This window comes from Thermobia domestica, chromosome 11 (genome assembly GCF_964235325.1).
Source record: "Thermobia domestica chromosome 11, izTheDome1.hap1.1, whole genome shotgun sequence".
NCBI classification, from domain to species: Eukaryota; Metazoa; Arthropoda; class Insecta; order Zygentoma; family Lepismatidae; genus Thermobia; species Thermobia domestica.
Window position 1 is genome coordinate 88,978,496 of NC_137464.1, and position 23,914 is coordinate 89,002,409.

Here is a 23,914-nt window from a genome sequence, read left to right on the forward strand (position 1 = left end):
TGGAGATTATTTAGTTGATTATTTAACTACTTACTACGATGTTTAATCAGCACATAAATTTGGTTTCATTTTTCTTTTTCTTTTTATTATTATTATTATTATTATTATTAACAACAACAACAACAATAATAATAATAATAATAATAATAATAATAATAATAATAATAATAATAATAATGTTGAAATGTTTATTGGGAACAAACAGCATTACATCCACAAGTGCCCCTCCAAAAGAAAAGGTTTACACAAGTATAGGGCGCATGCAGATAGACATAACATACAATTGACCATACAAAAATAGGTGAAATGAATAAAATATTGGTTCAAAAAATAACAAAAACATGCAATGCCTATTACAAAGCGAAAAATACAAAGAAAGCAGTAGTATATATATATATATATATATATATATATATATATATATATATATATATATATATATATATATATATATATATATATATATATATATATATATAAGTATAATTATCATGCATTTAGAATAAGTATAGTGTATAAAATACAAAAATAAAACATTATTCACGGTATAGTTGAAACAGTTTACAAAATATATATTAAAAAAACAGTTTTAGAAAGACACTATACACTTGCTATTAGAGATTGAAAATAAATAAACAAACAATATCAAGTAAAATACACTCATTCATAAGACTAATAATAATAATAATAAAATTAAAATGATCATAGAAAAAAGTAAAAAAAATGCATATGACATTTTAATAAAAACTCATGACCAAGATAAATAAAGTGTAGTATCCGAAGAAAAATGAACAAGGATAGAAGAGAGGAATAGATGATAGGAAAATAAAAGATGAGAGAGAAAAAAGCAACCTAAAAAAACTTTAAATCTTTTAAATGGCACCATACAAGTTAATTAGGAAAGCATTATAGGTCTTTTTCGAATTTTAATTAACTGTGAACGGACTTTACAAAGTTACTTTGGAAGACATCTAGAACATAGTAATACTTGTTGGCTGTATCTATAGTTTTATAGATTGAACATTTCGAGGTAGAAACATTCGAAACAAAAGGTACAAAATTTCTGACATTACGATAAGGAATTCTTATGGACCATAAACCATCAATAAAAAACAACCTGAAGAATATTATGAAAAAAACTCAAATCAAAAATATACCACCTTATGAGTTAGAGGTAACATATGGATCTCTTTAGATATACAGGACAAGCTTACATCTTTGAAATCTTGGAACTTCCATCGTAACCAGGCTAAAAAATTGTTTTGAACAGATTCTATGGCGTTTATAAAGTACTTTGCTTCACTATTCCAGATTACCGTGCTGTACTCCAAATGAGAACGCACGTTGCAAATGCATAAATTACGGCAAAGCCATTTTAACATTGCTAAATTTTTCCTGGCCTTATATGTAATTACCTGTAAATGTTTACAAAATAGTAGTTTGTTATCTAAAATTATCCCCCAAAATCGATTCTCTGTTTACCAAATATGTAATTACAGTTGACTCTTTTTAATTCGAAGTCCAAGGGGACACGAAAAAACTTCGAATTATCCAATATTCGAATTATCCAACAACATTCATTTTCACATATATAACAACAAACAAACCAAAGTACTGTGCATCGAAAACACATTCATATGGTGTAGACTTTACCTTTAAAGCAGCTTATTATTTGCGTAATCGAATACCGCAAACTAACAAGCAACATTGATTCCACATAATTCAAACTACGTGTACAATGGAAAATATATTTACGTACAACACTACAACATACATTGAATAGCCCAAATAATTAAACACCAGTAACAATTGAAATATCTTGTTCTCACTTTTAAGAAGTCGTAAACCTCATTTGCTTAAAGATTGCTTTTGTACGGTCAATAAATCTTGAATTTCATGTATTGCGTGGAATACGATATTAATAACATTTGGTTGACTTTATCAATAATTCATCTTAAATTTTCAACCAATTCTTAAACAAGATGAGATTGGCACACGTTCTCTATTTTTACTTCTTCCCCAACTCACCTTCATCTTTATCATTACATAGATATTCTATTTATCTTCTGTATTACTCTTTCCTATGGCTGCATCTGGATAACTGAAAACACGTTAAAACTGTATTTCTCTGTTTACATCTGTCCATCATTAAAAATTTTCAACTGTATTTACTTCGAATTATCCAAAACATAGGTTCAAAGTTTCGATTTATCCACGATTTTTTACTATTGTTTTCAATACAGTTTTCAAGGGGAATGGATTTCTGTTTGAATTATCCAAGTTCGAATTAACGAAACTCCACTGTATATAAAAAGATCAATTTTCCTTGAAAAAGTTATACCTTTAGTTTTGGTAATATTCAAAGGCAAAAAATTATTTTCTGACCACTTAATAACTAATTCAATATTCTCCTGTAACGTAACTCAATCATGAAGGGTTTTCATTTCCTTAAAAAAGTTATATCATCGGTATACATAAAATATCTACAAGTTAACTTCTCATGTTGGTCATTTACATACAGTAAAAACAACAAGGGACCGAGATTAGAACTTGGAGTACACCAGATGTTATACTATGAATAGAAGAAATATAGCCATTATACCTAAATTTAAATTTCCTATTATTTAAGTACGAATCTAGCCACTTTATTATCTGATTCGATAATTTGTACTTGTACAACTTACTTATTAATAATTGATGAGGTAATTTGTCAACATCTTTGGCAAAATCAAACATCAGTCTGACCACCCGATCGAATAACGGAGAACAAACTATGAACAAAGCATGCCAAATTTGTAATAACTGATTTACCATTTATAAAACCATATTGATTTGTGTCTAAGTGATCACATATAGCATTATACAAGTAGTTGTATATTGTTTTTTCAAAACTTTCAGGAATAACATTCATTATAGAAATTGTTCTATAATCATTAATTTTGTCACCTTTAGTCTTGGGTATAGGTGTTACAGCTACAATTTTCTAAGATTCAGGATAAATATTTTCATTTAAACTCCAATTAAACAAGGATGCTAACACTGGTGAAATTACCTCAGCTACACCTTTTATAATAAGAACAGGTATTCCATCTATACCAGACGCAGATTTGGTCTTTAAGGATTTAATAGCATCTCTTACATTTCTAGTTGTAATAGGAGGTAGTTTCCTCTCACAGAAAGTTTCTGATGATGTTAAATAATTATTTGTATTACTAATAGTTGGAAATGTCTGGTAGATTGATGCTAAGTATTCTGCAAATAAATTTGCCAACAACTCACAGTCAGTAACCAAAGAATCATTTACTACAATTCTAGATGCAGTTTTCTTTTTGCCCCTGGATACATATCTCGCAAATTTCTCAGGATTACTATTTAATTAATTTTCCATTTTAATATAGTAAATACGTTTGTCCTTTTAATTGAGTCTTAAAGGCATTGCGGTAATTGACAAATAATAAATAGTCTTCATAATTTGATGTAATTTTATATCTTTTGTGTGCTAAATTCTTAGCTTTTAATAAAGAAACAGATTTTTTTGGAGTATCAACAAGAATATTTAGATGTTCTTGGCCTAGATTTCGGAATATTCTTTTCTATAGCTAATCCAATTACTTTTTCAAAATCAAAAAAGTGCTTTATTTATCTGGTTTTAACAAGACATTATACCAATCAGTATTACCTACTTGTTGATATAATGTGTAATAATCACCTTTAACAAATTGAAAACGTCCAGAGAACTTATTTATTTTACAACCTTTAGGTAAAAACACAATGGTTTCAATCGGATAGTGAAAAGTATCAGGATGCACCATGCACTAATTAGTTTTTGACACAGAAGTAGCATTAGTGATAACACGATCAAGAGCAGATACTGAGGGTTCAACACACAAATTAGCATTTTCAAAAAAAAAAAAAAAAAAAACCAGATAATTGCTGAAAATTCAATTTGGAATAATAATGTAATCCTGGAAGCTGTTCCTTATTTAACCAATCAATTTTGGATATGTTGAAATCTCCAAATATCGATATATCATATGCCAGAGGATTCAACCTACTAGAAATGTGGTTCAGGTAATTTTCAAAATTCACAGGGGAAAAGGTTGATTGGAGATAAACACACGATATTAAGAGATTCTTTGCAGAATTACATTTTAGTTCAATCCACACACATTCACTTATAAATTCAAGATCAGACCTGCTATTCACCATAAAGTTTTTCCTTATTGCTATCAGAGATGCACCACCTCTTTGACATGACTCTTCGTTATATAATCTGTCGGCTCTACAACAGATACAAATATCTGGGAAATAATCGTATGAATATCGGATAACCATGTTTCTGTTACCGCGATTATATTCACAGTCAGAGATTAAAGGAAAAAAAAATCACTTTTTTTAGTTCTTAGTCCACGAACATTTTGATACCAAATTTTAAGGTGTAGGTTCGTCATACCTAGTAGGAGAATTATGATTGGTAACTTCGCCATAATTCCGCAGTTTACCATAGAAAGGTTCTATGAGAATACCTGTAGGTTGCACTTTAGGATCGTTGATTCGGGAGAAATCTGATTCATTCACCTCTATATGAAAGGAAGAGTAAGAATTATGTTTGGTTTTCAATCTGGTGCAAACCACTTCTTTCACATTGAGTTCCTTAACAATCCCTTCAACTTCTTTACTAGTAACTAACGGGTTAAATCTTGTTACAAACAGTGCTTTTTTTTCTTGATTTAGATACCAGGTTTGAATTACCTGAACCACAGCCAACGGTGAGTTTCCTTGGTTCTCTCCGGGAATCTGAAATCGGCAAGTTGTTAACTTTCCGAGCTTGAAATTGTTTGCTATTTTTAGATATTACTTGAGATCAGAGTGAAAGTGTTAACTTAGAGGATATTCGCTCATCTTTTCCAGTTTCACTATTATCTGTTAAATTTGAGAAATGATTTTGATCATTGATGTTAGGAGTCGGTGTAAGGTCTTGTTCTAAGTCCTGGTTAGAAGTTGAAATCTACGGGTATACACTTTCCTCCAATTAAGAGACCTCTCAACAAAGAGTTTTCTTTCCTCAAATTTACAATTTCATTTTTAAATTCAAGAAGTTCATGCAAAAGTTCACTCTTGATCTTGTTTACACTAAATTCAAGTAATTTTGATGTCATTTCGATGTCCATAGAAGAGCCCTTACAACAAGATAACTGGTCATCTTGTCTCTGTACATTTTCAGAGATACGTAATTGCCTACCACTGGCTGAAGTACCACAAACAGAAAAGTTATCTTTTTGAACACAAGCATTACATTTAAATTCACTTAATTGGATATGTTCCTTCTTACTTATTTGTTCAAAATAAGCTGAGTGACATTTTCTTTCATATGCATTACATTTACAGTCTTTTGCTTTCCATATATACATTGATTACATAGCGGACAATCATCTGCTAAAGGTGCCATAGTAACACTAGTTAGAAAAAGAAAAGACAATGAACACACACACACACATAAAAACTCCAAATGGCCAAAAAGGAATCTGATCTTAAATTAAAGAAAAGAAATCAGCTTCTCAACCTGCCAGAGGATCTAAAATTACTGAAGACCTCACTACCCAACCTATTATATTGTAAAGCTTAGGAACAGAGAAGATGGAAAGGTCCCTGCGTAGTAGGGCGGGGCAAAAAAATTAATTGATGCAAGTTTAATGAAGATCGCTGCTCTTGCATGTGCTAAGCATACTTTCATTATGATTTCTAAAAAAATCACACTTCTACTGGTCGCAACTGGAATTTGATTCAGTAATTTTATTATTTTGTAATTTTCCAATTTCTCGCTAGATGGCACCACAAATGTCACTGTATTTTTGTAAAACAAAATGTTTTGCGTGTAGTTGCAGAATTTCCTCACCACATATTTTAATTATAGTTTATACATATTTTCATTTTTCTCTTGTTTTGCTTAAAATAAATGTTTGTTCGATGCAATTAACGCAGTTTTATCCTAAAACTTGCTACCTGTTATACAGAAATGCTAGCTGTTCTACAGAAAAATGCTACCTGAAGAGGGGAAATAAACACCTACAAGAGATATTTTAAAATATGTGGCGAATGATCTTGTCAATATCTGGAACAAAGCTAGCATTCCAGTCATTGGATATTCCAGCGTTTTGGGCAAACTTTCAAAGCTCATACTACTTGCCCAACAGCTCCAAAAATATCCACCAGCAAGGCGCACATCACTTATATTGAAAGCGGACTTCAGTAATTTCAAACAAGTATTTGATATCTGTACTTGCAAGTGTGTTAGAAACAAAATAATGGACAGACAGTTGTGAAAATGCGCCATAAAAGTACCACAAATTGAGTGGAATTTCTGGGTAGATCAGACCTCGGGTCGGAAAATGGTAATCGGTTCGATTGACAAGATTGTTTCGAGTTCACTTCAGAAAAAAGCAGAGAGGAAGGACCAGGAAGAGCGGTTTAGGAAAAAGCATTTGCAAAGCCTAACTACGACTAAAACTACTGCCTGTCAGTTGAACTTTATGGAAAAAAATGAAGCAAGTGGTGTGGCCTTGGAAGATGAATCACCTTATGAAGCAAACACATCCGACTCTGAAGACACAGATTCCGAAAAACGGCCAGCACAGAATAGGCATCAGTACCCAAACAACCCAAATGATGGAAAGAACTGGCGTTAGTAACCGAGATGCTTGCAAATTAATTAATGCATGCCTGAAAGACCTGAAACTGAATAAACCGGAAAATATACTAGAACCAACAAAGTTGCGGAGACAGCGAATTTATTGGAGAGACAAGGGAGCAGAATCTCGTTCATTTGACCTGTACAGGCTAATTTGTGTTGGTTTTGATGAGCGCATAGATGAAACCAGACTATTTGGACCAGATGTAGGACAACTAACAAAGAAGGAGGATCACTACGTTATTACTGCATATCCTAGTGAGCAATACGTGGAGCATATTGCTCCACAAAGTGGCAAAGCAGAAGATATTTCAAATGAAATACTCTTGTTATAAGTGACACGGATTCGACAGCTACTTTGAGTGCTCTGGTATGTGATGGAACAAATACAAACACCGGCGAACATTCTGGAATTATACGTCGACTGAAAACAGCTTTAAATCGACCTTTACAGTGGCTCATTTGTATATTGCATCTGAATGAGCTTCCACTAAGAGAAATTTTTAAAAATATTGATGGCAAAACAACTAGTCCAAAGGGATTTTCGGGGCATATCGGAAAGATGCTAAGTTTTGATCCACGGGATGTTCCAATAGTTGATTTCCAGCCCGTCACTGGAAATGTCAAGGAATTTTGTGTGAATATCACAAAAGATTTTAGCGCTGATCAAAAGTATTTGCTGAAGGTTTGCATCGCAGTACAAAAGGGAAAGGACAACGCTGATGCTGCTGTTATAAAATGTTTACAAACTGCTTCTCCAGGTGCCCTTAATCACGCCAGGTGGTTGACGCTCGCCAATCGAACCCTTCGTTTGTTCATGAGCACAAGAAATCCATCCAAAAACCTATTGCAGTTTGTAACCTACATCGTTAGAGTGTATGCTCCAAGTTGGTTCGAGATAAAAACCCATTCCAACTGCACTGATGTATCACGTAACTTCTATTTTATTTTGGAGAAAGTTAGAAATTTACCCGATAGTGAGATGAAGGAAGCTGCAATAAGATCTGTAAAGTTAAATTGTTATTTTGCCCACAGTGAAAATATTCTTCTTGCAGCTCTTGCAGATCCAAACATTGAAGTAAGAAAAGATGCAGGAAACAAGATTGTTGTTGCAAGAACGACCAAGCTGGAGTGAGAAAATTTTGTAAATCAAATATTATGATTTATCTCCAAGCAGAAAACTACTACAAGATGATTGATTGTGATGCTTCCGTCACAACGCCACATCCACTTGTAAACTCAATGTCAGATGAAGAATTGCTGCCAAAGATTGAAATAGGACCACTGGAATTTACAGGAATTCAATGTCATTCACAAGCAGTTGAACGAGTCGTAAAAGAAGTTTCCAGCGTTTTTACAAAAGTTTTTGGTCATAAAGCTATTCCCTGTTCAGCGTAAGCTCTAAACTCCGATAAACAAAATATTTGTATCCTTACGCTCGTCACAAATACGATTGGCTAGTGATGTATCACTCCCACTCCCCAGGGGGAGGAGCAAATTATACATGTGCATTCTGACAATACTTCCTCGTGTTGTCCAGATACTTAGGGCAGCAGCAGCAGAAAAGAAAGAGTGAGGATAGGTTTCCCGTGTTGGCGTTTCACCACAACACTCGCGGAACTAGGATTCATGTGAGATATCTTTCAAACTTAAAAGCAGAATACGCTTCTACAGTTGAATTGGCACCATAATTACTGCGGATGCTTAGTGTTTATTTCTATTGTTTCATTAACCACTCTCGATTGCAGTATTATTAGATAAACTGTATTATATTTTTGTCATTCATAATAATGTAGTAGCTTTATATGGAGGTTCATAGTAAAAGTAATAATCAAATCATATGAACTGTTTTGCGGAGGAGTACAAGCGTCGGTAGGCCAACAGCAAATCAGCGAGATTTAGTTTCACGTGGCTTTGTTTATCGTAGTTTAGAGCTTAGGCCGAACAGGGTTTAGACATGGAATGATTGCTTCATCCGAGGAATCAAGAAGGAAATTTGGAACTTTGGATACTAAGCATGCGTTTCTGAAAGCAGATAATTAAGTAATACTTCTTTAAAACAATTAATGCATGTTTTAGAACAATAAACCTACTGAACAGGAAAAAAAACTACTTTTTATCATATGCCAATAATAGCTTCATTGTTAACTCAAAGTTGGGACCCTTAAATCAAAAGATAAAAATCTGAAATTTTACATACGAAATTATCTTTACCTGTATCAACTTTTAGAACTAGAGACAAAAGCTTCTGTTTACATTTCTTGAAGTTCGCCCCGCCCTACTGCGTAGCCACCATAGAGCCCTGCTGCGAGATACTAACGCACCTCGACTTACTGCTCACGGTGTTTCCAGCCCCACCTCGTGGAGGAAGGGACAGTTGCTCATTGATGGTAATTGGCCAGAAAAAGGAAAACAGACCTTAAGAGAAATGAGCAACCACGGGGCCAAAGGCCAAGAAGCGATAATAATAATAATAATAATAATAATAATAATAATAATAATAATAATAATAATAATAATAATAATAATAATAATGTATTGCTTCATTCATGTTTGCTTGTTAGTGTTAGGCAATATGAAAATATCGTTGCCAGTTGTTATATTGTTACGATTAAACTAATTATTACTTTTTGTATATTTATTTTTGATAAATGAAATAGATACTATTCTAACTTCAAAATTAATATCTTGTTACACTTTGACAATCAATACGCTGTTGCATATATATCTAAATCATTTTAGTGTTGTTATCATACTACTCAAATTTTCTCACAGATACCGCATATAATTATCCTTACTAGGTATTTTTCTATCTTCCATAACTATTTACGCGTACTACACGTAATAGGAAGCGAGTATATTGACGTTTTGTTTATAAGGCAAAAATGATTCAAAATATGTAAAATTGTGTTTGGAATTTACTAGAACATGCACAGCCTCCACGTGAACTATTAGAAAAGTACACAGGGTTGGAAGTTAGCTGTTACTAATGAGTTAACTCATTCATATGTTTTTAGTGAAAAAATAGGTTACTACATTCCTCCGATAAAAGTCGGTTCTGTCACGAAATTGCTCAAAATCATTTCAATATTCAATATAATGTGCGTGTGTTTGGGTAGACCAGTATTCCCAACTTGGTAATTAGTCGGAAAAATTTAAATATCAAATAGGCGATAGACTTTGATAAACATGGAAACACAAATTGAGCCAAACAAATCTCTAGGACTTAGTTCGGTTACGGTTACGGCATAATTAAGATTGGACAGTAATCTTGGTTATCTTAGTCATTTTTTTCACCCTTCTCACTCCCATACCAATGGGGATTGAATTTGGGCTTTAATGATATCTAAGTATGACTATTCATCTCAGCTAGGGATGCGCACGAGACAAGATATGTGGCTGTCTCCTCTCGAAAATGTGCTGCAAAAGTGATGTCTCGACTCGAAAAATGTATATTTCTCTATTGAAAGAGCTGTGTCTCGACTTGAATTTTGTCAGGGAAATCCTGTCTCGACTCGTCTTGTGTGCATCCCTAATCTCAGCGATCAGGAAAACCATGAATTTGACATTAATATCGTTCGTTTTCGATTATTTTTGCATTTCATTCCGTTATCACCCCCTAGGAGTGCTAATGGGGGTTGAACGTGACCTTAAACGGCATTAGAAGTGTCACTATTCATCTCAGAGACCCCGAAAACTAACGATTAAACACTACTATCGATCCTTTTTATTATTATTGTTATTTTCACACTCTCACCAATCCTACACCTAGTGTTGCCACGAGACGAGACATTTCTCGTGTCCCGTCTCGTCTCGTCTCGTAAACGAGACGAGACACGAGACGAGACGGAACCCTTTTAGACGAGACACGAGACGGGACAGACTACTTGTCCCGTCTTGAAAACGAGACGAGACACGAGACGAGACGGGACGTCTCGTGAAATGTCTCGTCCCGTCTCGTGTCTCGAAAATGCAAACGCTGGCGGGAATGGCCAAGATTGAAATTGCCAGTGGTCATATAGATTGCAAAAGGAAAATCCCCTTTGTGAGAAAACATGTTGAAAAGCCTTCATAGAAAAGTGTCCTCTGTCTATTGAATGAATCAATCGTGATACATGAGCTTCCAGGAATATCATCCTTAATGTCTTGTCCCCAATTCCCCTTGCTGTAAACTGAGGAATTCTCATTTCTTTTTTTTTTTTCATTTCTGGCTGGAATGATGACAAACAAAATCAAAGACAGGGAAGATTTTTACAAGGTCAAGAAACCGAACTACCACCCCATCTATTCAATTTGAAAACTGGATAAGGTCTACACTCATTACAGGCTGTAGTTAAAAGTTCTGGTTGAGATGGCGGATTCTCTGGTGGCGGTATTCTTTTTGCTATATGAACCGAAATTAACCGAAAACGGCAATTGAAGTATGTCATCTTGCAACTAATTTTGTCTTCTCTCTCTCTCTCACACACACACATACACATAAAAATACACTTTTACCATTTTACCAATCGCTCGCTTATTATACAGCAGTCATGTTGTAAAATTCACCTCTTCGTTTGGAAGGCGGGCGCAGGACAAAAAAAGCAGATATTATCGACGAACCCTTCAAATTGTTTGCTTTCAGCAAATTTATGATACTAACAATAACACTTTAAATGAAGAGGTTTTACAGGGGGACCTTCGTTTTGTTACGCGGAAATGTTTGATCTGACCAGTGTGCGAAATTGCCCTCTGCTTCCAAGGTTCGCCGACCCTACTGTTCCTTTCCTCTTTTAAGGTCGCGTCATAACTACCCTTCTTTGAAAACCGAAGATGCAGTAAAATTGTGACGTCACGGCGGGAGCAGAAACAGCTTTCGCCCAAGGTCCTTGTCATTCACCCTTGTTTGTTTCTTTGATTTTTGCAGGAAAGTGAGTGATTCTTGCTTTTCTGTATTAAGAAAACATTAATTACTGTAGTGCTCGTGTTGGCCTATAAGCATGTCGAATTCTACACTAAGTATTTGTCGCAATTATAGTAGAAATACTACGGGTTCCAAAGTTATTTATCATATATTTCCCTCGGTTCCTTTGCGGAAAGTTTGGCGAAAGAAATGCTGTCGGAAAGATATCTTTAAAGTTGAAAACGCCAGCGTCTATTCCGATCATTTTATTCCCGAAGCTTATGGACATAATTTAAAATGTGAGCTTCTAAATATTCTACCCAATAAAAAGTTTAAACAAGACGTGCCTTCACTAAACTTACCTTTACTATACGGAAACGTGTTGATGTAAATAATGAAAGAATTAAATGTACGGAAGTTAGGTGTTTAAAGAAAAAAACAAATCAGACATTGGGGTGCAGCCAGATGAAATAACTATTGTGACTGAAATAAAAAATAACTCTTTGTTTATGTTATTTTTCGTTTGTTTTGTGGAGAGTGAGGGGCATAAACCAAAGGAAGAGCTCTCCTTTTTGCGTAAAGAGAACGAAAAACTGAAGTCTAACAGTATGTACAAATCGCGGCAAAAAACCTGCAACATGAGCATATAAGTTTATTTTGAAATGACGAAGTCTTTTGCTCCAAAATAAGTGTGCACGGGAGGAGGCCGAGGTTTATCCTGGCGTGATTCGTTCCACTTAGACATTATGTTCATTCCCTGTGCTTTTAGGCGTAGTTTAACAAAAAAACTTACATCTTCATGTTGCAGGTTTTTTGCCGCGGATTGTACAAAGCCAAAATAATATGTTTACAAACGAAGTTAAAAGAATTGGAAAGCAAATATAATAAAGAATTAATTTCAAAGGCCAGTTCTAAAATATAATATTGTGATCGTTTCAATAAAGTGGTTAATAACCGGTGGTGGATATATTACGAAAAATTTTATACAGGGCCAAGTAAATATGCTAATGAATGGCAAGAAAAAACTAAGATGGATTGATTAAGATATCATTCGTGCATTAACACAACATGCCTCATTGATAAATTATACAATCATCTGCGGTTACAAGTTCGAATCCCCGTACCCAATGTGTCAACATTTCGACGTTGTATGATTGCGAATAGATCACGACAATATAAGAAACTTTAATCCAAAATGGCCACCCAAAAATCAACTTTTTTTAGACCACTAGCTAATCTGGGTGTACTGTCATGAGTTTGTTACACAAACGGGGTAACCACCATATAGTGGCACACACCCCGCGCTTATGGGAACAGATTTGTACAATGGAGGTGAAGACTGGCCCCAAGCATTCTTTGGTCCGATGTGTCGTTCAGCTCCCATTACTATGGCACTTTAAGTAGAGCTTACTGTGCAGTAACATATAAAATTTCAATCAAATACTTTCCATTACTCAATAAAATTATTTGGTTCCGAGCTTTTTTTAAAAAAAATAATTGCAACAAATCTAAACATGCTAAAATGAAAAGTAGATTTTGGATTGGTATGGAAACCTAAAGGCTGGAATATATGAAATCAAAGTGTACACACATATCTATCTCTCTATTTATCTATATATCTTTCCATCTCTCTGTCTCTCTGTTTGTCTGTCTGTCTCTCTCTCTCTCTCTCTCTCTCTCTCTCTCTATATATATATATATATATATATAATATATATATATATATATATATATATATATATATATATATATATATATGTGTGTGTGTGTGTGTGTGTGTGTGTGTGTGTGTCGTGGATGTTTGAACCACCTTTACATCGAACTTTGCTTGTCGTGTAAACATTATTTGACATTACTGTCTTCATCTTCAACGTACCTATGAGTATTTTACTGTATATTCGTGTATTGAAACTGGTGAAACAAATTTCAATGTTTCAGAATGTAAAAAAAAAAAAAAAAAAAAGCCAGGTTCGAGAAGCCTCAGACAACTAACAGCAGAGATATATTATCTTGTAAATTATTTGTCCTTGCCTTGTGAGCTTATTTGAATTTATTTTTAAGACCTTTAGGGAACTTTGACCCACCCCGAATGGATGATGATGGGAAAATTAGTGGAATGAAGAAAGTGGTAGGATACTAGACAACTTCGAGAAAACACACACATTCGAAAAATGAAATGAAATGAAATGAAATCTTTGAATTTTACGTCCCATGGTAATGCCGGTTAGGCTAAAGGAGACGGTGATGATGAGTGATGAATGAAATAGTGGAATGAAGAAAGTGGGATGAAACGGGAGAACCCCGAGAAAACCCACGCACACGGTGTTTGTCCACAACGAAGTTCACTTGGCAGGGGCTGGGATCGAACCCGAGACCCCAAGCGCCAGAGGTGAACGCTCTACCACTGAGCTACCGCGGCCCCCAGACACATTCGATGTTTGTCCACCACAAAGCTCACATGGCACTAACCGAGATCGAACCGACTACCACATACACCAGAGGTGAAGGCTTCACGGTGTAGTTACCGTGACATTTCTTGTCTTTGTGTTCTGGTTAATACTTGTAACTTAGTTGTATCTTGATTAGCACGGTGCAGCCTGCTACATTTAACTTTCGTTCCCATGGTATGCTGCTATATTTTTTACGAGACAAGACGAGACAAAACGAGACAAACGAGACGAGACGAGACGAGACGGGACAGAACCTCTCGAGACGAGACACGAGACGGGACGAGCGCATTTTTTCGAGACGAGACACGAGACGAGACATGCTTTTGCACGAGACGAGACGAGACAGCCTGAAGTCTCGTCTCGTCTCGTCTCGTGGCAACACTACCTACACCCCATAAGGGCGGTAAAGCATCTTATCCACACTGGAAGCTAAACTTCAACTTAACCGCACCGGGACTGTCACCAATTAACTTAGTGACCCAGAAAACGATTGATTCGACACTAACATCAGTCTTTTTCGATTATTTTACATATTACCGCTTTCCCTCCAGGCAAGCGGTCGGAGGAGAACTTTGATTTAAATGGCATCGAGAGTGTCGCGATTCACCTCAGCGACCCTAGAAACTATAGATTCAAAATTAATATCGATCATTTTCAATTATTGTTATAAGTCACCCCTCCCATTGCACCTGGGTGTATTACCCCCACTGGGACCTAAACTTGGACTTAAAGGTTATCAGAACTAACACGAATCAACTTACGGACCCCGAAAACTATCGATTCGACACTAATGGCTGCTGTTCTCGATTATTTTTACATGTCACTATTTCAGAATGCTAATGGGGCTGAACTTGGACTTAAACGGCATTTGGAATGTCATTATTTATCTAAGCGACCCCAGAAACTATGGTTTCGACACATATGTTTTTGAACATTTTTATGTTTTTCCTCCCCCTCTCCTCTACGAGTGCTAGAAGGGTTTTACCAGTGGGGTAACAATGGGCCTTTTCGCCCCTAGGCGACATCCCTAGTAGTGCCCCCCTTATCTATCGAATAGGCCCCATGCATGACCATCTCTAACTTACGCGTACGCGCATAAACGTCCATAAACCGGAAATTATCAGTGGGAGGGTATTGACCGTTTTTCTTTTTATATAGCTGTATTATGTCTTTTAAAAGTAAACTGGACAGAGTGTCCTGTTCATTAAAAATATACCTATATAAAAATTCGGACGTTTTTGCAGTGATAGTGTAAAAGTAACAGTAATGTATCAATCAGTATTACCAAAAGGATTTCAAATGAGTAGCCCGTACATAGTATATTATGATTTTATATAATGATAAAAATAAATAATAAACCTTGTGAAACCGCTTGTAAGCATCTTTTCTATTTTCAGTTTTCTAATCGGTAAATTGTATACAAAATCAGAAGTGTTTCCTTCTCACTTTTGCTTCTGCTAATTCATGAGCAAAATTTTCACCCGGTCAAAATGTCTTTTTGGCGCCCCCCCCCCTACTCCCACCTAGTCCTAACCTATATATTACATTTTATTATGGTGATATTAAAAAATACGTTCGAAAATTTATTTTGGAGTGATCGTTTGGGCGCCCCGGGCAGTTGCCCGGTTTGCCCGCCCTTTATGCTTGTGCTTGGTTCTGATTGTGAGTAGCCGCGGTAGGTGGCAATTGTGCTGTGCCTCATAATCATGCCAACACTTTTTTAATTCGTTTTAATCCAGATCTTATATATAATAGAATGTGGCATTATTGTGAAAGACTGTTACAAAGGGGAATTTTATTTCAAGTTAATAAGCTCAGTACACGTAGGGTATAATATAGGACTGATATCGTCACTAGCGTGCGCAGGACATTGGGAATGTGGGTGCCAGATCTAAAGTACCATCATATGGAATGTCGTCGTCCCCCCTTTCCCTAAGAAAAGATAGCGTCATTGCACCCGACGCTGCGTCGGGGACGCACGGCACACATGCAGACGGGAAATAATTTACACGTAATCTCTTCTCAGTTTGTAATAATTCTACATAAAAAGTTTGTCTAATGTGGGTGCCAAGGCACCCATGGCACCCACGTTGCGCACGCCTATGAATATCGTATTAATACAAGAGGATTAATCTCTTAAGCTTACAGTGCGACAAGCTTATAGTAATACCAATAATTTGATACGCAAATGCAATAAACTGCGAGTAAAGTGAGCTTTATGTTCGGAAATGAAGACAGCGAAAACATAGGGACTCCATTTATATAATTTGCTTCTTTTTTATTAAAAATCTGAGGCGCCCCCTAATATACCGAAACGCATGCGCCCGTAGGCAACGCCTACCCTATTGCTACGCCACTGGGTTTTACCCTCTCTGGCGGCTGAACTTGGACTTAAGCAGCATCGAAACTGGCATCAATGAACTTAGCAACGCTCAAACCTGTTGATTCGACAATAATATCAGTCATTTTCGATTATTTTTACAAATCATCATTTCATCCCCTTATCCAGGTGCTAATGAGGGCTTAACTTGGACTTAAACGGCAACGGAAGTGTGACGATTCATCTCAGCGTTGCCAAAAACTATGAATTTGACACTAATGTCAGTCATTTTTTAAAAATCTTTTTTATATCTCATCCCCCTTCCCCCTCCCCAAGTCTTATTCCCACAGTATTGTTTTCCAGACTGTAAGTAATATGTACCAAGTTTGATTAATATTTCCCCGCCATTCCAGAGTTATGCTGGAACATACACGCATACATTTTATATACGTACATAAGAATAAAAATCAATTTTCAGTAAAACCGACTATTTCTCAGGTACTGTAAGCATAGCTTAAATAATTTTGGAAGTCTTTGTTTATATTTAGCATCATTGTGGTGTTCACATTCTTCCTGATTTGGCATGTGGTTCCATGAGATATAACATCCTTTAATTGGTTAGCAAACTGTTACAAACTCCCTTAAAAATCTCGCTTAGAATTGTTCTACACATCGTAGAACATTTGGACTCGACAACCAAAATCAGTCTCCGATTTATTTATCAAAAATTAGTTCTTTTTCCGGTAAACGATCACAATTCTTCGCTGATGTTGACAAATTTAAATATTTAGAAATTGTCATTTTTATTTAGTTGTCTTATTTTGTGAGTGATACTACTTTTCTGTTCTTTGCTTTCAGTTGCAATGTCTCAACTGAATAATAAAGGTTTGCACTATCCGTTAATCGACTTTGTCACTACAAACTGTGAAAGTAGTGAGAAAATAATATTTGTTTTAAGAAAACCTGAGTTTTGTCACGTATTTTATGTAGTGATGTTTGGAATGAAAATTTCAACACAAGAAATGGATCCTGAGAAGAATTCGAAGGAATTAGATTATCATTTTCATTGCAGTGACGACAATATGGAAAACAATTACTTTAGTGTAATGCCAAGGTAAGTTCTCATTTAATGTTTGTTTTTAATTATTTACAGTGTTTAGAATAGAATGGTATGAAATAAAAACATGCACTTAATATATGTTTGAGCTCATACCTTAGTGTTTTCATATATATTTCATACTTGCAGCGTTTTATTTCAGTGAAGTGTAATTAGCAATATAAATACATTATATGAATAAGAATTTATGCATTTTTCTTTATAATGTTCAAATACTTTTGAGATACTATCATGAAAAGGGAAGCAAAATATATATGACGAATTTTGTAATAGATAAAATAAATACGTGAACAGAATACTAGTTCTTTTTCTTTAATGAACCCGGCGAATATGCATTATGTAAAAGCAAGTCTAAATGTTTACAATCGAAACCTTTGCTAATTTACTTCGTTAACATCTGTGGTAAACCTAGACCTAATGTCCCTGTTTATGATGGAAAATAAAAACTTTACCCTTGATTTCAACCAAACTATTCCTTAGACTCCTTCTAATATTCTTTGTAGAAAACCAATGAGAATTGATAGAAATCCTGACTTTTTAAAACAATAATAATAATAATAATAATAATGATAATAATAATAATAATAATAATAATAATAATAATAATAATAATAATAATAATAATAATAATAATAATAATAATAATAATAATAATAATAATAATAATAATTCGCTAACTTAAATGTCTTTTTCATACAGATTCATCATACAGGATTAGTTTCTATTTCTTACGCTGTTAAAAACTCTACTTCCGCTATGAATTAAAGCTAGGATCACATATGTTATTAGCCTAACCGGCATAGTCGTGGGATGTAAAACTCAAAAGATTTCATTTTCACATATGTTGTGAAATTTTTAATTCTCACAGTTATGGCCTGAATAGTAAAGGAGATGGATGATTAATGACAGTGATTTATTATGAAAGAAGTGGTGAAATGATGGTGTGGATGGAAACGGGAGACCCTCGATAAAACCCACAGACACAAGTACAGCTCACAGATGACGAGAAGAATCCTAAAACAGGGTTAGCGGGGAAAGGTCAACGACACGGTCAAGTCCATTTTCGGTTTTTGAGGTGTGATCTATACTTAGATGTCGTCTGCTACTCATTGTAGTTATCTGTGTGCTATTCTGTGGTGTCATTTGAAACCTCCGTGCGAAAAGTGGGCGAGCCCATACCTACATCACACTACTTCTGCTAGGGTTCTTCTCGTCATCTGTGAGCTGTATGTTAATACTTAGAATTTCTTGTTTATATTGTTATCATTTCTAGACTGTATTCAAAACAAATTGTGATAAAGAATAATTCAGGTTTATCTTTTAACAATTAGTGAGAAAACAGCATGATTACTTTAAAGACTATCACAAATATATAGTGTCACAAACAGTGAATTAATATGATCTTTAAGGGAAGAAAAAATAGGTATTCTGACCTAATTTTGAACTTTCAAATCATCTTCAGAAATTGGCAAACTGCATTTAACGAAAGAATTAGTAGATATTTCATATAAATTTGCAAAGTCACAATGAAATAATGCTAAAATATTGGCATACTTATTATTGCTAAATGATGCGTAGCTTGTTTTCGGAAATTAAACAAGCAACGTACTACTGTATTACTACAATGTTCGTATGGTTGAAAACTATAAGTGTAATCTTTGAATACAGCATTATAATTTTGATTCGATAAATCTTTAACCAAATATACTTTAAACTGTCGGATCAGTGGGTTGTCCTGTACGTAATTAAGCTCTGTCAAAGACCCTGTCTACTATTAGTATGGTGAGGAACGACTTAGCACTGTGAGAGTTCATCTTACATGATGGTCTGTTCACCCGCCAACTGCACCAGATTCAAACCCCGATCGTCGGCGGGAGCTCATGTGGTTCGGATCCCACGTTAATCAGTAGCTCCACGTCTCATATAGCCTCGCTGCTGAACGGGACGTTAAACTCAAAATCAACTCAACTCAAACCCCGGTCGTGGTTCGGAGCTTACATCAGTAGTAGATCATATCTTTCATAACCTCGATGTTGGAGAAGGATGTAAAACACAACAAATTCATTAACATAAGCTATTAATGTTGTCAATGGTCATTTTTGCTGACAACGATGAACGCTTAATATGACAACTCTGTTTTCTCCTGATTATAAGCAATATTCATTTCTTCGAGATTATGTTGAGTTCGTTCCAATATACTATTCTGATCTTTTTATTTTAATGCTTACGTATAATTCTTTCACCATTTGCAAGAGCAATTGAAACGCAGAAACGAATGAGATAAAATGAAAAACACTTACTTAATCTGGTCCTCTTCTACCACTTGGGTGTTGAGGTTTTGCAAAGAGCTCGCCATTTGCTTCTGTCCTGCGCCAAATCCCATGAATTCACTCTTTCCCATGGAATGATGTGTCTCTTGGAAATATTTTTTATACCCCTTTTCCAAGTTTGTCTTGGCGATCTCCTTGGTCTTTTCTTTCCTAACCCTCCTGATCTTGCTTCCCACATTTGTTTTGGATACCTTTCCTCTTTCATCCTGATGATATGTCCTAGCCATCGAAGTTGAGCTTGTTCAATATACAACAGCATTGGTTTAACTTTCAATGTCTGCCTGATGGTTTGATTCCTATTTCTATCCTTTGTTTTTCCTACAACTTTACACAAAAATTTCATTTCTACTGCCTGTAGTTTTTGGTTGTCTCTCGTTTAGTACCTATAACTTTCACCAATAGGTAAATGTAGGGACGTATACTAATCGGTAGACTGTTATTTTTGTTTCCTGGTTTATTTCTTTCTCTTCTAAGAATCCTCTGTTAATGTCGCCATAAAGTCTACTTGTATTTGTTATTTGTGAAAAACACTATTCCACTCATTGTACCTTTCATGGTTAAGAGGTTAAGGCACGTGCTTTCTGTAGTGCGTAATACCGGGTTGGCTTCCTGGTACTGGGCTTCGATACAAAGCGAATAGTAGTTTGAGTCCCAATTATAAGAGTAGATTCCGTCTTACATAGCCATAGTACTAAAAAGGAATATTGAGCTCCAACCAACTATTCCACTAATTCTAGTAACAAACTAACTCAAATCGCATTGTTTGTACTACAAAACGTTTATTAATAATATATATTTATAAGCATTTTCTAATGAACGCTTAATACTTATCAAATACAGTAAGAGGAAAATATTATTCTGAACACATGAAATACCATGTACTATTACGGATACACTTACTCTTTCATTAATTTGCATTCATATTGTAAATTGTTCAGAAATAATTGTAAAAGATAGATGCTGAATTATTAATTATGCTTTTTTTTCTCCTTTCTTTAAGAGATCCTGTTTGTCAAAAGTCCCCTTTAAGAGTAAGAATTTCTCCGAAGAAACCTGTACTTGCATCAATATACGATAAAAGTAAACACCATGGGAAAAGTATGAGAAAAGTAAGATCATCTGGATATGGAAAATCGCCTCCAAGGACTCAGATGTTTAAACCAATCATAAATAATCCATCTGATAAGAAGAAAGTGAAAGGAAAACCGAGATCGTCCCAAGTTTACGATTGGGGAGATTCTAGTGTTTTGCTCGAATGTGGACCTCCAGAAGTAACTAGTAAGAAAATTCGTGTATGGACTACGTCAGGAACTGCAGCACATTTGGCTGCCTCAGGTACTTTACCTACTTTATAATTACCTTGATAAAATACACTGTAACTTATTGCAGCATATACAAAATCATAAAGTAGTCTTATCTTGTCATCTGTTATTATAAGGAGGCCACATTCTTGTGCATGAATGAAATAAATTATATATAAATATGACAATACGTGCTATTGAAATAAAGTGGAAAAATATGTTAGGAATTCTAGAGAAGCGATGAGAACATATCTGGCCTCTTGAAAAGTTTTACAAAAATAAAATAATACAATGAAAAGGATGCGATTGAATTAATAATAATAATAATAATAATAATAATAATAATAATAATAATAATAATAATAATAATAATAATAATAATAATAATAATAATAATAAACTTCATTAACACGTTGATACCAGCTAAAAGCAAAAAATAAAGTACTTTGTCGTTAAGTCAGTGATACTATATAAAACTATACAATAAAATAAAATTAGAAAATGGTTTAAAATATTTTGCCAACTAAATATTAAACTAATGAATAAAAATACTTAAACAAAGAAATCAGTTTCTACTCCTAAAATTCATCGAGACAAGTCAAGACAAATAAAATATAGTTTTAAGATACAACGGTTATGATCGTGACTTTTTCTTTTAAATCTTGAGTTCAAAACATTGTCTATCAACTCTGCCTAAAACAATTGAGCTGCGACAATAAAACACATTTTGAGCAACAGAAGGAATTTATCACTCATAAAAACAATACCACAAGAAATAAAACATTGCCAATTCAGCCTTTTATTTCATCTATGACAAGTTCTACAGAAGGTACTTTCCATATGAAGGGTAAGGGGAAAAAACAAGGAATGTCCATGTGTGTGCTTTATCGGGTACTTTGTCCTATCTGTTGGTGACAATTGGTAATATTTGACTGTATATGTAAGCATCCGTAGATGTAAAAATATCCACGTATAAAGGGGCAAAAGTTTTGACTAATCCTATTGTTTCTTACGCGGCTTTCAATATTAAAACGCCGTTTTCTCGAAAATACATTTTTGTGACATTCCCTCTTTTTTCCCCTTACCCTTCATATGAGGTTGAGAGAAGCATTTTCATCAGCAAATGCCTTGGAATGTAACGTAAACGAGAATCTCAACAAATTTCTCGAAGATTATACTGGTAACAGTGTTCTGAATGAGTCTACTTTGGGTAAGAATTATTTGAATCCTCTGTATGAAAAGACGCTTGATGCAATGCGAATTGATGTAGATGACAATTATATATAGTTTTGTGTAGACGAAATCATACAGAGTTGGTCGTTATATTGCCAATGTTGTAATGGGGAGACTGGATCCAGGAAAACCGGAGAAACTGCATATAGTTCTCTGTAGATAACTAACAAATACAAATGACAGCACAAGTGCTTTCACCATTAGGGAAGTCCTACATATCTTGTGATATGCAGAGATTAGAAATGAAAAGTTTCTTCTTCTGCTCACTGACAGTGCCGTCTACATGATAACTTTCAAATAGTATGCTACGGGATGGATTCGATCCAAACGATACTTTTCTTTGCGTGCTGTTCCGTAAATAGCTTGGTGTGTAACAAAAACCAAAAGCGTTGATTGCAATTCTACATTCTTTCTCCACAAAGACTATATATAAAAGATACCCCTAATTCGATAACTACTTCACATATTTCACAAAACTACTACTGTTTCCAACTATTTTTGAAATGTGAAACAGGTTATTAACCGCATCGGCGTTAGCCGATCGTTATGAAAAAAGAAAGTGTCATATCAAAATCTGACAACACCGAAGCTGCTTGCATTTCGAAGGCAAAGAATGCTCTTCAGAATAGGAACAACGTCTCTAATTTTTCATTTATCAAAGCAAAGTTCGCTAATCTTAGTGAAAGAGCTCCTGGAAGATTCAAGCTCTTTCACTAAACGAAATAATGAACATAATTGGAACAGTTTCAAGGAAAAATGTACCATGAATACTGGGCAATACACTCTCTTTGAATCTTTCTCAAGCTATGGAACGGAAAACGGGATACTCGAAAATGAAGAAAGTAATAGCAGCTCTTCAAGATGAGCTGGAGTACATGGGGAGCTGCCATAAGGACCGAAAGCAGTAGTATCTATGAAGTGTGTGCTGACAACTTGATGTAATGTGGAGTGAACATTTTCTCGCTACAAAAATGTTGTAAGAGGTAATAGAAAGTCTTTCACGGTAGATAATTTGAACAATTCAATTTAAAAATGAACATTTTGTTCTGCGTTTCAATGCGAAGGTGTGATTTATACATGTATTTGGTATACGGAAAGCAACAAATACAACACAATACAATAAGTACTTCTCAATTGAACACTTTAAAAAACAAACTTCGGCTCAAATTGTGTTGTTTTGATGTATGTTGAATTAAAAGAAAACTTTTTTGAAATAATTGCGTGAACAATAAAAGTATCAAGGAAATTGTGCTGACTTTTTTTCGTGTGAAATTGAGTACAATTTTGTAATGTCAGGTTAACACTAAAATGACTAAAAGAATTAAAATTAAAAAAAAATAATATGTTGATAAAAACTTTAAAGTCAGAGCGCTAATAATGATATAAATTATAATAGCGTAATATTTATAGTTCCTATAGAGTAGTGGCTATATGTAGCATTGAGAACTTGCCACTGAAGGCATTGACTGGTGCAGTCTATCTCAAAATTAATTTGAATTCATTATTAAATTATTCATGATTTTTAAATTCTAAAATTTCGTGACACCCCGATTCGAAACCACTATTCTAATAAATCAACATAAGTCAGTATTT

At 34.6% G+C, this 23,914-nt stretch overlaps 1 protein-coding gene across 2 annotated transcripts in view; it reads left to right on the forward strand.

The window, feature by feature from the left end:
* LOC145664270 (WD repeat-containing protein 27-like) overlaps positions 1-23,914 on the forward strand; it is a 148,530-nt gene that overhangs the window by 97,272 nt on the left and 27,344 nt on the right. For both annotated transcript variants that reach the window (XM_081730792.1, XM_081730791.1), the window contains exons 9-10: positions 17,199-17,454; positions 20,788-21,122. In XM_081730792.1, the coding sequence (XP_081586918.1) occupies positions 17,199-17,454; positions 20,788-21,122 (591 nt within the window). The remainder of the gene's footprint in view (positions 1-17,198; positions 17,455-20,787; positions 21,123-23,914) is intronic.